This window comes from Oryza sativa, chromosome 7 (assembly GCF_034140825.1).
Source record: "Oryza sativa Japonica Group chromosome 7, ASM3414082v1".
NCBI lineage: Eukaryota > Viridiplantae > Streptophyta > Magnoliopsida > Poales > Poaceae > Oryza > Oryza sativa.
The window spans coordinates 28068010-28082831 of NC_089041.1; the positions used below are offsets into that span (position 1 = coordinate 28068010).

The following is a 14822-nucleotide window of genomic DNA, read 5'->3' on the forward strand; positions in this document are numbered from 1 at the left end:
ATTCATCTGGTGTTTTGTGTGGGCGAGCCTATGGCCCTTTTTGTTTGTGCTTAACTTTATTGGTTTAAGCTTTTAAGCCGATTTTTTATTTATAGGTTTATATATTGTATATTTGATTTAATCCATAAATAGACACTTCCTCCGCTTCAAATTTAACGGTGGACTTCACATAAAAAAGAAATTCTCCAACCTAGAATTTTAAATTCGAGGCAACTTATAATCATAAACAAATAGGGTCGATATAGTTACTATTAGTAATCATTAAATTTTGACGAAAAGTGTATGAAAATGTAGAAAGGATTATCGAAATTATGTGATAACTTTGGTGTGAATAATTGCTTATTGATATTTAAGGTTTACATGTCTACGTTGAATGTAATTCATTGTTCTTTCTCTCCAGGGGCGAAGCTAGTATATATTAAGGGGGTGCCCAGAAACTGGTTAAGAAAATTTTTTAGCTATACCTCATCTATTTTCACCATATATATACCCCCTTAATACAAACTTAGGCACCCGTATGAGCTTAAACTCGATCTAAAATAGAGTAAATTAGTGGTACCACCCTCCATTTCGTTCTAGCTCTGTCCCTGTTCCCCACCATGCCTGTATGGCTGTATCATATTCGGATCAAACAAAACAAACGGAAGTATAGTAATCATCTCCCTTTTAGGGATGGATTTGTGGCGTCTTTTCATCTTCACTTTATCTCCTCGCCTAACTGTTCAGTACAAACCTTACCTCAACCAATACTGGCCCCAGGGGAGCCTAGATTTGTCTGGTCAGATACGTCATAACTCGTGTCGTTGGCCTATAGCAATCACGTCATTGCCCCCTGCACGAATCGCAACTCGTCACAAAGTGGCAGCAGAAGCCGCCAGCATTCGCGAACCCATCCGCTGTTCAGCACAGGCCCACAAAAACACCAGGATAGCTTTCAAGTCTGGGTCGACATTCAGCTTGGGCCTGGCCCGTGTACCACAGCTCAGAACAAAAGGTGAAACCTCAAATTCAATTCAATTTATAAACAGTGCCATGTGAAGCAGGAAAGCAAATCTCGGGACAGTACAAAATACCAGAACAAGTTACTGACAAAAGATGTAAATTTCGAAGATGTACAGCACCTTGGGCAAAACTCTGACAAAATTACACTCTAGAAGTAAAATGTTGCATGTGTGGCAATGCAAATGAGCTACTCCACCCCAGATATAACAGCTAGAAGTGTACAACTCAACTCTGTCAGTAAGTTTCATCTGAGATGTAGAATAATCTGTAGCAAGATATTTTGGAAGGATGTGGGAAGATTTTTGGCGTGTAAGCTTTTCATCGGTGGCACCACGCATTCTGTGGTTTTCATATTTGGCATTTTTTTTTATGTTTCTCTTTGGCGGCCAAATAACCTTGGAGATCCGACCTCTGCCAGAACACACAAAATGAGCCACCCCAGGCTGAGGTTCAGGGCTAAAATTCTCATATACTCCTGTTCTTCTTCAGATCAAGTCAGATTCAACTGCATCTTGCCGCCACCATGGAACTCCTGCCTTATAAGAATGGTGTTCACCTTCATAATCCCATGAGATCTCAGATGCTTGTAGGCCAATTACTGATTTTGGTTCTTTGCCATGACAAGAAATCCAAGCTTCAACAGCAGCTGCCTTTTCATCTTCACTATCATAGTTCTGTCCCCATCGACCAAATGGATTTATGCTTGGATTAACTATTGCTGCCATTGCTGCCGTCATGTAGGCAGAATCCCCTACAATTGGAGTGCCTATAGCAGCAAGTTGTGCTCGTATCTGCATACCATATCATCTACCCGTTACTCTATATAAACACAATGTTGGCAATGACCATACCACTCAACGAAACAAAAACATATTGACAACTCATTCAATGCAACAACATAATTAGCGCTGGGCTATGATTCAACCCAAGGAAATAGTTGCAGGTTTAGCTTATGTAATGGTGTTGTTGCCCCCTCATTTTCCTTTTTTCAGTACATCAATGGTGGAGCTTCAAATACTAGTTTGGACTTTGGAGTATAAACTATCAAAAGAAGCATCAGAAATGTGTGTGTGCTAGCCTACCTAACCCAGGAAACTACGGCCCACTGACCCACATGGTCCATGTTTATGATCAAATTGAACTAGAATAAAGCAAACTTTAAATCAGAGTTTCCTATTCTAAGTGAGAGTTTGTTAGTCATGGATCTTTTCTCTGAGCCCCCCAAAAAAAGCCTTCTCCACAAAAAGATAATTAGCATTTAAGACTGACATCTCAAAAAATACAATAGTATGATACCTGATGAGTTTTTCCTGTCAAGAGATTGATTTTACATTCATAGGCAGCCTCCTGTTGGGGCCAACCACAGTTGTCTACTTTATGGACTTTTCTGATCAGAGAGCTTGGCCATGGGACCTTCTTACAGTCCAATATCTCCATTTGACAAACATGCCATCCTTTAATATGATCTGGTTAAGTGTGACAAGAATATTAATCTACTAACAGAGACAGGAAATTTATGATATATGCATGCATGGTAAAACATCCGAGGTCAGAATACAACGAGCCGACCACGGACTAATTCAGAATTCTTAGTGGTACCAGTCAGGCCCACGTGTACGTAGTATGTAGGATCCTAGTTCTAAATCTAATCATATCAAGGTATCTTTACCATTGTTTAAAATCCAGTAAGTAATGGCGCAAGCCAAATGACAAATGACACAACGTAAAATAGGTGAGTATAAAATGCGTAAACAGTTAATTCAATACCTTTGATGAACGGTTACAATTTACAATGCTGTGTGACTGCATATATATTTAAATAACAGTACACAAGAATCTCACCCAAACTCTAATATGTGTGTAAATTGTAACCAAAACATATGCATAGTAGAAACTAATCTAGGAGCTGTTAAAGTACTAAGAGCCAACAATGTTTTTGACCTTGCACACTAAGAGCCAACAATGTTTTAGCACCTAGCCACGAATGAACTGTCGCCAAAACTTTTAGAAGCAATAATAAACTGCAATTCAAGGATTACCTTCTGAAACTAATCTAGGAGCACGATTAATAGGACGCATGTAATGTGTGATTATTCCTGTAGACACAGGTGCTGTAGTAAGTGCAAGGTAACGTTTATTGACCTGTTTTTCCTGTCACAAAATTAAAAGTTTAACAACATTACTAGAGGCTCAATACCATGTTATATATCATAGTAATCGATAAAGTAGCTTACCCTTATCATTCCATGGAAAACTGAGCAAAACTCCTTAGTTTTAGATAATACCACACTGCAAACAATCATGACATTACTTAATTACATTGTACACTTATGTATACCTAGTTTGTAGAAGTAAAATGGTAAGAGACAAACCAGCCTTCAGAACAGTTATCAATTTGATGAGTTGTCATTAAAGGTGTTTCTAATCCTAGTGCGCGTGAAGTAAAAACCACACAGGATTCCTCAATGTTATCAGTTGCTCCTCCCACCTACATGTAAAAAAATCATGAAAAAAAAATACGTGAGCCTCAAAAAAGTTTAATCATAAGCCTAGATGCATCAATTGGGCTGTTTCTTAAATCATCAACTCCAAGAACTTCCAATTATAATCTCTTAAGTAACACTCTTGGTATTTGTGTTCATGTTTTATCTTACATTAGTGGCATATTTGCACATTAAATGTGTGAACCAATAATCAGTAAAATCCAAATGGGTAACCTACTCGACGACAATCTGAAAGTCATATCCAACATTCTTGCAACACACACTAAGTGAAACTAATAAACCAGATAATTACTTGCAAAAAACATATCCAATATTCTCATATATGTGGCCTTGGAAATCCAAATCTATGAGGTTGTTGTAGATGCCAACTAGAAAAGGGAAAGAGAAGAGAAACATACTGATGTTGCAGCTGGTTTGTCAAGTACGACATAGTTATCAGTTACTGCTATTACCCTGGATTTCCAGTCAATTTCATAACACCTGACAGTATCAGATAAAACACAGACACATAAGCATCTGAGATGATTTGATAACTGACTGACCGCCGGAAAGATTTCACGGTGGGAAGTTAAAAACAAAGCTCAAACATAGACCATCACAATATATAGAAGGTTTCTACATTACAAAGTTCAAATCTTTACCTAGGAAAACGTTTGGGATGCACATGAACCCGCAGATACGTGCCGGCCTCGAGGCGCTGGTTGGGGTCTGTCACCCTAAATGTCTTCTGCGCCTCCCTCACCGTCTTCCCTTTAATGGATTTCCTACGGCACAGGACCGAAGGCTCGGTCACCTCTCTAAAAATCCTAACATGCTCCGGAGCCGCGTGAGGAGGCGGCTGCGGCGCGACAAGCGCATAGTAAACAGCCCCAAACTTGATGAGATCTGCAACGTACCTTCACACCCACAATGTTACTCATTTACTCTTATACCACTACTAATTTCACATGAACGATGCAATAAACAAAAGAGAGCATAGGGGTGCTTGCTTACAGTGGAGGGAGGGTGAGTGACCTGGAGATGAAATCGACGGCGACCTCGTCTTCCCGCGCGACGAGGTGCTCGATCCTTGGAGGGTCATCTTGCAGAGGGCAAGGCAAGAGCCTGCCATAAACTGGATACCTGCAAGAACCCATATATACCACCACCAGTCAGTTCATCGCTCGGAGAAGAGCAGCTTGGTCTGAGGGTAAGAGGGCAGCTTACGCTGCGGTCGCTGGGGCTTCGACGGTTGCGGCGGAGGTGGACACCGCAGCGGCGGAGAGGGGCGCCGCCGGCGAGTGGAGGGCGGCGCGGTGGCGTCGGAGGAGGGGAGAGGAGGAGGAGAGGGCGCGGTGGAGGAAGGGAGGGGGCTGGACGGGGCGGTGCCATAGCTGCGGGAGGAGGGACGCGAGGGAGGCCGCCGCCTTCGGCATCGCGGCGGCGGCGGCGGCGGCGGAGGGAGGAGTCGGGATTGGGTTCGGCGGTTTTGGGTGGGGTTTTTCTTCTGCCGCGCTGTTGCTGGTTTGGCGGGTTCAGAAGATAACGCGATGAAATTGGGGGAAATTCATCAATTATACTTCAATTTTTTTTTAAAAAAAAGCATATATGTCAATGTTAATTGTTAGAGCATGACCATATGCTAATATTTTTAGTGCAAAATTTAACCATATCTGCCTACTGTAAAAAGGGCAATAGACTGTATACATCAGTCCTCCAATGAACATTGAACAAGGAATCAAGGGGGACCGTGTGAGTGTTGCTGTTTGAATCTAAAAGCAATGTGATATAATTACTGAGTTTATGCAAATCTGTCAATTCAGTGACTTCCTGATGCTTAAGGCCCATTATTTTCTAATTATAGTCACGGAATTATTGCGGGCACACTTTCTGAACTACTAAACCGTATAACTTTTTTAAAACAATCTTCATTTGCATTTCTTATAATTTTTTAAAATCAATTTATCAGCTAGTAATATTTAATTAAGTTGTTTGTGCTCTCGAATAATTGTCATAAACTCAGTTTTGTCTATCATCCATGGACCCTTTCAAACAAGCCCTTACGTGTTTTTAAATGGAAAAGTCTATATTCTAAAATTGTTGAATTAAAATTGCATATGTTTATAGACTTGTTGTCTTATTATTACAGGAGCAAATTATCATTGTCTCCAGCAAAATCTGCTTATTGTGTGCTGGGAGCCAAAAGAAAATGAGATATACGCAGTACTAAATTGTCCAATAGAGAGCCAGGTGCCCAGGATCGAGGACAACCAGCACAGTCCCAAACTTATTACAGTAGTAGCTTAAATCCTGGACGAAATTATCCCAATTATAAGATTCAAAAGAGTGGTTCTAAGCAAGCAGTGATCTTTTGGCGCGAACAGCGGCATGGAGTGCAGCTCAGCCGCCGCGCCGGCGACGAGACGATCACCTCGTCAGGTAGGCGACGAGGTCGTCCATGTCCTGGCGCAACGACCCGCCCTCGGCCACGGCGGCGCGGACGGCCTCCCCGATCGCCGCCGCCCTCGCGCGCAGCGCCGCGCCGTCCCCCGACGCCATCGCCCTCTCGATCGCCTCGCGTATCGCGGCCGCCGGCGTGACGTCGTGGCGCTCCTCCCACGGCCGCACGAGGACGCCGGCGCCGAGGTACTTGCACACGAGCTCGGCATCCCACGGCTGGTCGCTGTGCATCGGCCACGCCAGCACGGGCTTCCCGTGGCTCATGCTCTCCACGACGGAGTTCCACCCGCAGTGGCTCATGAACGCCGCCGTCGCGCCGTGCGCCAGGATCTCCAGCTGCGGCGCCCACCCGGTGACCACCACGCCCACGCCCCGGGCGATCTCCTCCCGGAGCCCGCCCGCCGCCTCCGCGAGGCGCGCGCCGTGCACGGCCGCCTCGGCCTCGCGCGTGTCCATGTCCGCGCGGTCGGCGTCCCGCAGCGCCCAGATGAACCGCTGGCCGCTGCCGCGCACCGCCGCGGCGAGCTCCCTGATCTGCTCGCCACGGAGCGTCGACGTCGTGCCGAACGATATGTACAGCACCGACGACGGCGGCTGCTTGTCGAGCCAGCTCAGGCACTCGTGCCGCGGGCGCGCGCTCTCCTCCGGCGAGCCCCGCGCGCGCGTGTCGGGGAGCACCGGGCTCAGAGGCCCAACGGCGAACAGCTTGTCGCCATCGGAGGACGGGATCTGCGCGAGCACGTCGAGGAACTCCCCCTCCAGCGCGCGGCAGGTGTTGACGACCATGCCGGCGACGGCCGCGCGCCTGCGCTCCTGGCCCATCCGCTTGGCGAGCGCCACGAACTCCTTGGTCGTACAGGCGTCGGGCGGGTGGAAGACGAGGCCGTGCTCCACCAGCAGGCGGTGGGCGGGGTACACCCACCCGACATTGTACGACGCGGCGAGGCAGTGCACCCCGAGTGCCTCGCCGTTGGGGATTCGCGCGGCCTCCACCGCCGCGAACGCCGCCATCCGGTCGTGCAGCACGACGACGCGGCGGTGGCACGCCGAGAGCTCGCGGAGGAGCGCGGCGAGCGGCGTGCGGGCGCCGTCGCAGAAGGCCTCGAGGAGGGGCATCATGTGGCCCGGGAACGGGGACGAGGGGTCGGGGGGAGGGGATGCGTACCCGCCGGGGATGTCGAGTGCGCGGAAGCGGACGGCGGCGAGGCGGAGCGCGCCCGCGGCGTCCCAGCCGTGCACCCGCGCGCGGGCCTCCCGGAGGTGCGGCTCCGGCGCGGCGTAGTGCACGGCGAGGCCGCGCGACGCGAGCAGCATGGACAGGTGGAGGAGCTGGTTCAGGTGACCCTGCGTCGGGAACGGCACCGTCACGACGGCGACGGCAGCGGCGGCGGCGGAGTCCTCCATTGCTTTGCTCGCTCGCGTCGCGGCGGCTAGAGATGGGAGAGAATGATTTGTCCTTGATTTTTTTTTTGTTACCAAAAGTACGAGTTCTCCTTTTATAGAAAAAAATGGTGAAATGGCATGTGACAATTTGGTTCCACTGTACTAAATAATGGATTAGGATCCGATGACTTTTTCGGAGAGTTTTGGACTTATTTTAGGGACTAATTATAAATCTGTTGACAGATTTTATGTACGAGACTCCAATTTGCAGCGGACAGCCAATTCGTACCGTATTTGTACTGTTAGCCATGGCATTCCCAATATAGAAACTATAGATTGCTGTATTTTTAGACTTGATTTATGTACGCCCCTTCCTTTAGTAGTCTTTAGTGCTAGGGGATTCAGTTTTCAAAAGATTGACATTTAGCATGATTGTACTTTACGACATTCACAATGGAAACGGATCATATAACTTACCGGTGGTTGACATATGAACCCCCACAGCTTGTTAGCCCATATTTCAGCAAGACAGCGACCCATGTGAGAGTAGTTCTTTCATTTACAATACACCTACGGATGAGTAACATCATTAGCTGGTGAAGTGACTTCACAAAGCTTCTACATGCAAGGATAGTCTCGTAAAGAAAAACCAAGCCACATAGGTCGGGCCCGTGAAGCAGGAGAAAGAAGGAAGAAAATAACCGACATGAGGAAGTGGTACGAGGACGATGCATCTACTGTCGTCAAGAACCAACAACAAGAAGAAGATGAAACATCTGGTTGGATCTGCTTGTCCCCCAACTCTAACCATTATTTTGCTCGAGAACGTTGACCGGCAATGCTAGATTGATATGCATCAGCACCGGATTGAAGAAAGAAATGGTGGTGTTGGGGAAAAGGGGAGGAGCAACTAGATTACGATTGTGTTGCTCCGATCTCGTTGTTGGAGAATGGAGGGGAGAGGCAAGGAAGACGAGGTCTCGCGATTCTTCTTGGCAGTACCTCCGAGAGGAAGACGAGGTCGCGCAGCTCCTTTTGCATGAGCCAAAAGATGTGGATCGATGGTAGAGGTGAGGTTTCAACTGCATGGAGACAAAATGCTCATCGTTCGCCTCTTGCTCGAATACAACACCCGACGATAAAAGGAAGGAGAGAGGAGACAACAAATAGGGTTGAGGTCTCAACTCTCCAACGGCCGGCTGATGAACTCTAGCCTGCCAAAAGGAGGAAGGGGGAGAACGGTGACATTTTAATAGTTTCTGGTTTTGAGTGTATAAAGTTTGAATTTTTGGGCTTATGTTTAAATAAAAAATATTTAAGGGGCTAATATACAAAATCAAAGATACTAACCTACAGCTAACATGCATCGTACTGGAATATGTGTGTCCAGCTTATATAGCACTTGAGGCCACTCACAATATGAGTTGCTTGCCTTGATAATGCCCTCACCAGGGTTTACAGAACCACTGTTATAACACGTGGCAACCTTCTTAGGTTTGAAACCACGGTAATTCTCGTGATAACCGTATGTCATGGTAACCGCACGGTTACGGGATAACCGTCTTACCATGTGGTGACGGTAACTCGACTAAAAGCGATTTGGTGAATCTTGACCCTCATCTTTGGTGGAACAGTCACATCATCTCACAGGTGAATCCATTTATTGATAGTGTGGTTTATGAAACGACACTGCCAAAATATATGTAGTTAAATGCCAAGTGTCAAAATATGCGTGACTTTCTGTAACTTGACCATAAAACATATAGTTTTGCGAAATTTACTCAAATAACAATAACATAAAACTTACAAGGTGAGAAGCATATGGTACTAAAATGTCACTCTTCTTCGTGGTATCATCGTCAAGGAAAATTTCACACGAAGAAAGAAAAAAGGAAAAAAAATACATCGAAGGTCCTCAACTTGTCAACGAGTTACAAAATCGTCGCGGAAAGAGGTGCTCACGTCGATGCGGTCGTCGTTGCCGCCGCCGGCGAGGTGGAGGGAGGGAGATGCGGAGGTGCGGGCGGCGGGTGGGGAGGAGGCCGGCAGGGCGAGGCGAGAGCGATGCCCGGCGACGGGCGACACAGAAAGAGGTGCTCGCGTCGATGCGGTCGTCGTCGTCACCGCCGGTGAGGTGGGGGGGAGGGGGAGGCGGAGGCGCGACCGGCGGGTGGGGAGGAGGCCGACAGGGCGAGGGGGCGGGTGGGGCGAGGTGAGAGAGGCGCCTGGCGATGGGCGACGTGGAAAGAGATGCTCGCGTCGATACGGTCGTCGTCGTCGCTGCCGGCAAGGTGAGGGGAGGGGGAGGTGGAGGCACGACCAGCGGGTAGGGAGAAGGCCAGCAGGGCGAGGTGGCCGGTGGGGCGAGGCGAGAGAGGCAACGCAGAAAGAGGTGCTTGCGTCGATGCGGTCATCGTTGTTGCCGCTAGCAAGGTGGGGGGGGGGGCAGGGGGAGGTGAAGGCAGGGAATGGCGCCGCGGCAGCCGTCGCCGGAGGACGCCGACGTTGGTGCCATGTCCACCACGGACGGCGGGAACCGCGTCCAGCTCGACATCCGTGAGGGCCATGTACAGACGGTGGCTGCCACACTCTCCATGCTGCGCGACTCCCCCACCCTGCTTCGCCACCGCCGCCGCGTCGCCGACCGCCGGACCTCCTCTCCCGCCTCGTCCCGGCGACCTTCTTCCCACCCGCCGGCCGGCTTGCCCTGAGAGGAGAAAATGAGAGAGAGAGAGAGAGAGAGAGGAGGAAGGGAGACTGGGAGAGGAGGGGGAAGAAAGAGTGCTGACGTGGCATCCTGACATGTGGGACCCACATGGAGTCCCACGCTGATGTCACGTCGGATAAAACTGGGATTAAAACCACAGATTTCATAAGTTGAGGGATGTCATATATCTGGTTTTGTGGTTGGGGTCAATGACAAGTTGAGGAACCTTTGGTGTACTTTTTGCAAATAAAAATGTGGAAAAAAAAGTTTTTGGGCCTTGTTTGAGGCCCATTTGCTCGTACACAGCCCAGCCAAGGAAGCTTTACGTGAGGCTACAAGCGCATTGCTCCCGTCTCCTAGGCTTCTTCCCCGTCGCGCCGCCGCCTCCTCTGTCTGCCGCCACCGCCGCCGCCGCCGCCACCTCTGTCTGCCGCCACCGCCGCCGCCGCCGCCATGGAGGCCCTCCACGAGGAGATGCCCTTCGACCTCGCCTTCCACCCGTCCTCCCCCCTCGTCGCAACCTCCCTCATCACCGGCGAGCTCTACCTGTACGATCCACGGGCGCGCCCCACTACTTCTTCATCCCCCTCCTCTGATTTTAGTTTGTTCTTATCGCGACCTTGGTAATCTTCTCTTCTTATCGAGCTGGTTTCGCAGGTTCCGGTACGCCGCGGAGTCGCAGCCTGAGAGGTACTCACGACCAACGCTGCTGTTCATCGCGCTCTGTTAGTTTGTGGTTTGCATTGATGATCCTATCATTGTATCAGGTGTTTAGGGTTTAGTTTTTAGGTGTTAGTTTTAGTCTCTCGCTCCTTGGATTCAACAACTTTACAATTACCACCTTTTGAGCTACAGATGTTCGTGCTGCTAATGCTTATTTTGAGATTTCCCTGGAATTTATGTATACTTCAGGATTTTGTAGTACTACTAGGTGCCTGTTTCAGCAGCTTATGGTAGAAAGTAAATGCTAAATGTTTGGATTATCGGCTGTATTTCAGTCTTTTGTTAAGATATACACACTGTTTCCTTGATATCCAAGGGTTTCAGCCTTTTTCAGCGTTTTAGTGCTACTTTTATTTTGATATAAAATTTACATGCGCTAAGCTGTCAAAGTAAATGTATTTTCATGATCTATGCAATCCTCATCCAGTAGCTACTTTTCTTTCTTTATTGTATTGTCGTCTGTTCTGAGTGCTAATATGTTAAGGTTGTTGCATGTCCACTTTATATCCTGGGGATTGATGCATACTCCTTTTTTCTCTTGATTTTCAAGGTTGTTTGCGGCAAAATCTCACAAGGAGTCATGCAGAGCTGTCCGGTTTGTGGAGTCGGGAAATGGTAATAACTAATCACCAACTTTCAGCTTTAGTGATCCTTGCCGTAGTTGTGCTTATTTGCTCAAGCATGGTGCTGCAACATTAGCAGATTCGTGTTCACAATGGAATTGTAAAACTAACTTGGATGGGAAGGAAGACACATACATTCATCTGTTAGCTCCTCTAACCATGTTGTGCGGGCTATCTTGACTTTGTGCCATGTTTCAGTGATTTTGACAGGATCTGCTGATTGCTCAATTCTTGCCTCTGATGTGGAAACTGGCAAACCCATTGCTCGCTTGGAGGATGCACATGAGTAAGTTTTGTCAGTTTGCAGACTTGCAGTTCTTTCTTTGAATTTTGCTTGTGGAACTAAATATCTTCTTCTTAAAATATTATAGGAATGGCATAAATCGCCTTGTGTGTCTTACTGAAACTACTGTTGCTTCAGGTGATGATGAAGGTTGCATTAAGGTATTATAAGTAGTCAATCTGGTTTAACCGTGCATGGTTGTTGAGTGTAGGCCAGCTTTATCATTGACTCTTAAAACCTGTATATTTAAAAGGTGTGCAAATATATATTATTGATAAGCTTATTTACCCAAGGATGTCTTGTTCGTGAGTATACATATATGCACATCAGCACATGATTGGGTAATAAGCAGAAAAGACCATCCTGGCCAAAATTCCATGTACATTTGTTTTTGGACTGACACCTGCATTGTATTGTGTGTTATTGACTATAGTTTGCCTCTTTGGTAAAGTCAATTTGAAGTAAAATAGCTGTGCAATTTTAGGTATGGGATACTCGGGAACGTTCCTGCTGTAACACCTTTCACTGCCACGAAGATTACATATCAGATATGACATATGTATCTGACTCAACTCAAATACTGGCAACAAGGTAAATAATTTTATTCGCCTTCAAGCCCTGATCAATATGCATGTCATTCAGTATGCATGCGAAATCTGCTTTTTTGTTGGAAAGAGATCAGCATTGCTTGGCTTATACACCATTTTATGTAATTATTCATGAAGCAGCTCCAGCCATTTAGGCCCTACTTGGAACACATGGATTTGAAAGGAAACTTTTACATTCCAGCACGAATTCAGTAAAATTTCCACGTTCCTTTTTTTAACAAAGGAACTATAATTTCTGGCTTCTGCACCAACTAAGGATGCTCAAAGCCATATTTGTGGATACCAGGATTTGAACCTTATATAATTTACTTCATACTGGTTCAGAAACTACTCATTTGTTTCTTAGTGCAATGGTGTTGTATTAATGATGCTAATGTTTTGTTGTCTCACTGAATTTATTTTTCCTTTGTGTTACTTTTGCTCGTTCAATTCTAAGCAGAAGTCTTCGTTGCCTTGATGTTTGGTAATCAGAACTAACTACTTGGGTTGTTTGCAGTGGCGACGGGACTTTATCTGTCAGCAATCTTCGTAGGAATAAAGTGAGTTGCTTTATAGTATATCAATGTTGTTCCAGTTTATTGAATTCTAGTTGGTTATATGATTTTGTGTATACTATCATATGCTATTTTGCATACTCATATGCTTCCTGTTACATTAACAGGTAAAATCACAATCTGAATTTTCAGAAGATGAGTTACTATCTGTGGTGGTAATGAAGGTAACTATTTTAATGACTAATGTTAATAAAGTCTTCCGTGTGTAATTTCATGGTTACTGAATTAGAGTTGTTTCTTTGTGATTCTCAGAACGGTAAAAAAGTTGTATGTGGCACCCCAAGTGGAGCTCTGTTGTTATATTCATGGGGATTTTTTAAGGATTGCAGGTACTAATTTTTTCACTACCCTATACTTAACTTGATGAACTAGATTTTTTTTTGTCCTAAATATTTATATTTCCATTCATCTACTCTTGCTCGGTGTTTGAGCTGTGGTTATATAAAATGCATAAAAAAAACTAAAAAAATGTATCATAATCTCTTCATTCAACTACTGGGATGGCAGACCAAAGTTGTAAGTTTTGTCATTTTGAGTTGTGTACTGACTGTATATGTGTTGTGGCTAGTGACCGCTTTCTGGGGCATGCACAGTCTGTTGATACAATGCTGAAGGTTAGAGCCTAAACCTTGTGACAATTCTTATTGTAGCCTACTATTTGTTGTTATATGCAATCCTTTGTAAGCCAAATGTCTTCTTTTTTTCTTTTAGCTGGATGAAGAAACTCTAATATCTGGTGCATCGGATGGTGTGATCAGGTTTGGTGCCTTGCTTCCCTTTACCCTGCCCCAGTTCCCAATAATATGTATTGCTGTTTTAACATGATGCCCATGTTTTCCTTTCAGATTAGTGGGTATCTTACCTAACAGGATCATTCAGCCACTCGCTGAGCATTCAGAATATCCAATTGAGGCCCTTGGTACGTTCTGATCATTTGCTGCCTGCTTAAAATACGTGTAAAAAGTACATATGTTCTAACTAGTTACTTACCTTTGCATCACAGCTTTCTCAAATGACAGAAATTATCTAGGCAGCATTTCACACGATAAAATGTTGAAGGTGATCTCTCTTTTCCCATCCCCCCCATAGCGCACCATATTTTTAGTCTAAATAACTGTATCCTATCTAGGAAGCATTTCACACAATAAAATGTTGAAGGTGATATCTCTTTTCCCATTCCCCCATACCGTACCAAATTCTTGGTCTAAATGACAGTATCCTGATTTATACAGCTCTGGGACTTGCAAGACCTCTTGAATCGCCAACAGTTAGTTCAGGATGATAAACTTGGTGAACAAGATAGTGATGACAGTGATGATGACGGTATGGATGTAGACATGGATCCGAACTCTTCGAAAGGTAGCATATGATTTTAACATAGAGCATTGCTATAGCAATACCGTTCCTGTCTTCTCATAGTTGTGCTAGCCTATTCTTTGCTGGAAGTTATTTGATACTAAGTTCTTTTCTGGTTGGTCAGGATCAAGGAGTACAAAGACAAGCAAGGGTCAGAGTTCAGATAGACCCACATCAGACTTCTTTGCAGATTTGTAGCCTAACCATTTCACAGGGCAAGGTTGTCCACAAGCAATTTTTGACGGCCGATGCAGTTTTGATATTTTCCGTTGCAATGCATATCAATGTTGTTTACTAGCGCATCGGCTTGTATTAGGGTGTGATTTTCATGATCTCTCACCAATAGGGAGAGACGATATGTTCAGTTATCAATATTCAATATTGAGGGGAAAAAATGTTCTAGGATGTGCTCTATTGAGGTATACTAGTATTGTAAAGTGCTAAAGTGCCCTGATATTGTCGAATGCGTGAAGCATGGATCTTCTTTCCCTTTTTCTCAACAGTTTTTATGCTAGTCGCTTTGGCAGTTCGTGCTTCAATCATTGGAAGAATATTTTGGAGTTGGACGTGGTGTGCACTGTATTTTTTTAGACACGCAATTGTATTTGTACGCACAAAAAACATTATGAAACGACAAATT

General features: G+C 45.7%; 3 protein-coding genes across 5 annotated transcripts; 1 reads left to right on the plus strand and 2 right to left on the minus strand.

Moving 5' to 3' along the window:
* Positions 1–983: 983 nt before the first annotated feature.
* Positions 984–5002, minus strand: LOC112936104 (RNA pseudouridine synthase 6, chloroplastic). Of its 2 annotated transcripts, none has more exons than NR_186685.1 (9): positions 4713–5002; positions 4500–4628; positions 4148–4391; positions 3905–3986; positions 3375–3490; positions 3237–3291; positions 3042–3153; positions 2299–2468; positions 984–1793 (listed from the first exon to the last, which is right to left on the minus strand). NR_186685.1 is itself a non-coding variant. In NM_001423006.1 (9 exons), the coding sequence occupies exons 1-9, from the start codon at positions 4919–4921 to the stop codon at positions 1488–1490; spliced, it is 1434 nt and encodes a 477-aa protein (NP_001409935.1). In that variant the 5' UTR covers positions 4922–5002; the 3' UTR covers positions 984–1487. The 2 variants fall into 2 exon arrangements, 1 of the variants encoding a protein (NP_001409935.1); NM_001423006.1 differs by having other exon boundaries at positions 4148–4402.
* A 698-nt stretch (positions 5003–5700) lies between these two features.
* On the minus strand, positions 5701–7385 carry LOC4344176 (putative cis-zeatin O-glucosyltransferase). The gene has a single exon (NM_001423007.1). The coding sequence runs from the start codon at positions 7347–7349 to the stop codon at positions 5913–5915; it is 1437 nt and encodes a 478-aa protein (NP_001409936.1). The 5' UTR covers positions 7350–7385; the 3' UTR covers positions 5701–5912.
* Positions 7386–10371: 2986 nt separating this feature from the next.
* LOC4344178 (WD repeat-containing protein 55) lies at positions 10372–14721 on the plus strand. Of its 2 annotated transcripts, none has more exons than XR_010742722.1 (15): positions 10372–10583; positions 10693–10725; positions 11309–11373; positions 11580–11667; positions 11753–11825; positions 12149–12255; positions 12769–12811; positions 12934–12990; positions 13079–13155; positions 13395–13440; positions 13538–13584; positions 13672–13745; positions 13830–13984; positions 14059–14185; positions 14307–14319. XR_010742722.1 is itself a non-coding variant. In XM_015789599.3 (15 exons), exons 1-15 carry the CDS (start codon positions 10489–10491, stop codon positions 14378–14380), a joined length of 1062 nt encoding a protein of 353 aa, XP_015645085.1. In that variant the 5' UTR covers positions 10372–10488; the 3' UTR covers positions 14381–14721. The 2 variants fall into 2 exon arrangements, 1 of the variants encoding a protein (XP_015645085.1); XM_015789599.3 differs by having other exon boundaries at positions 13830–13885; positions 14307–14721.
* Positions 14722–14822: the final 101 nt, after the last annotated feature.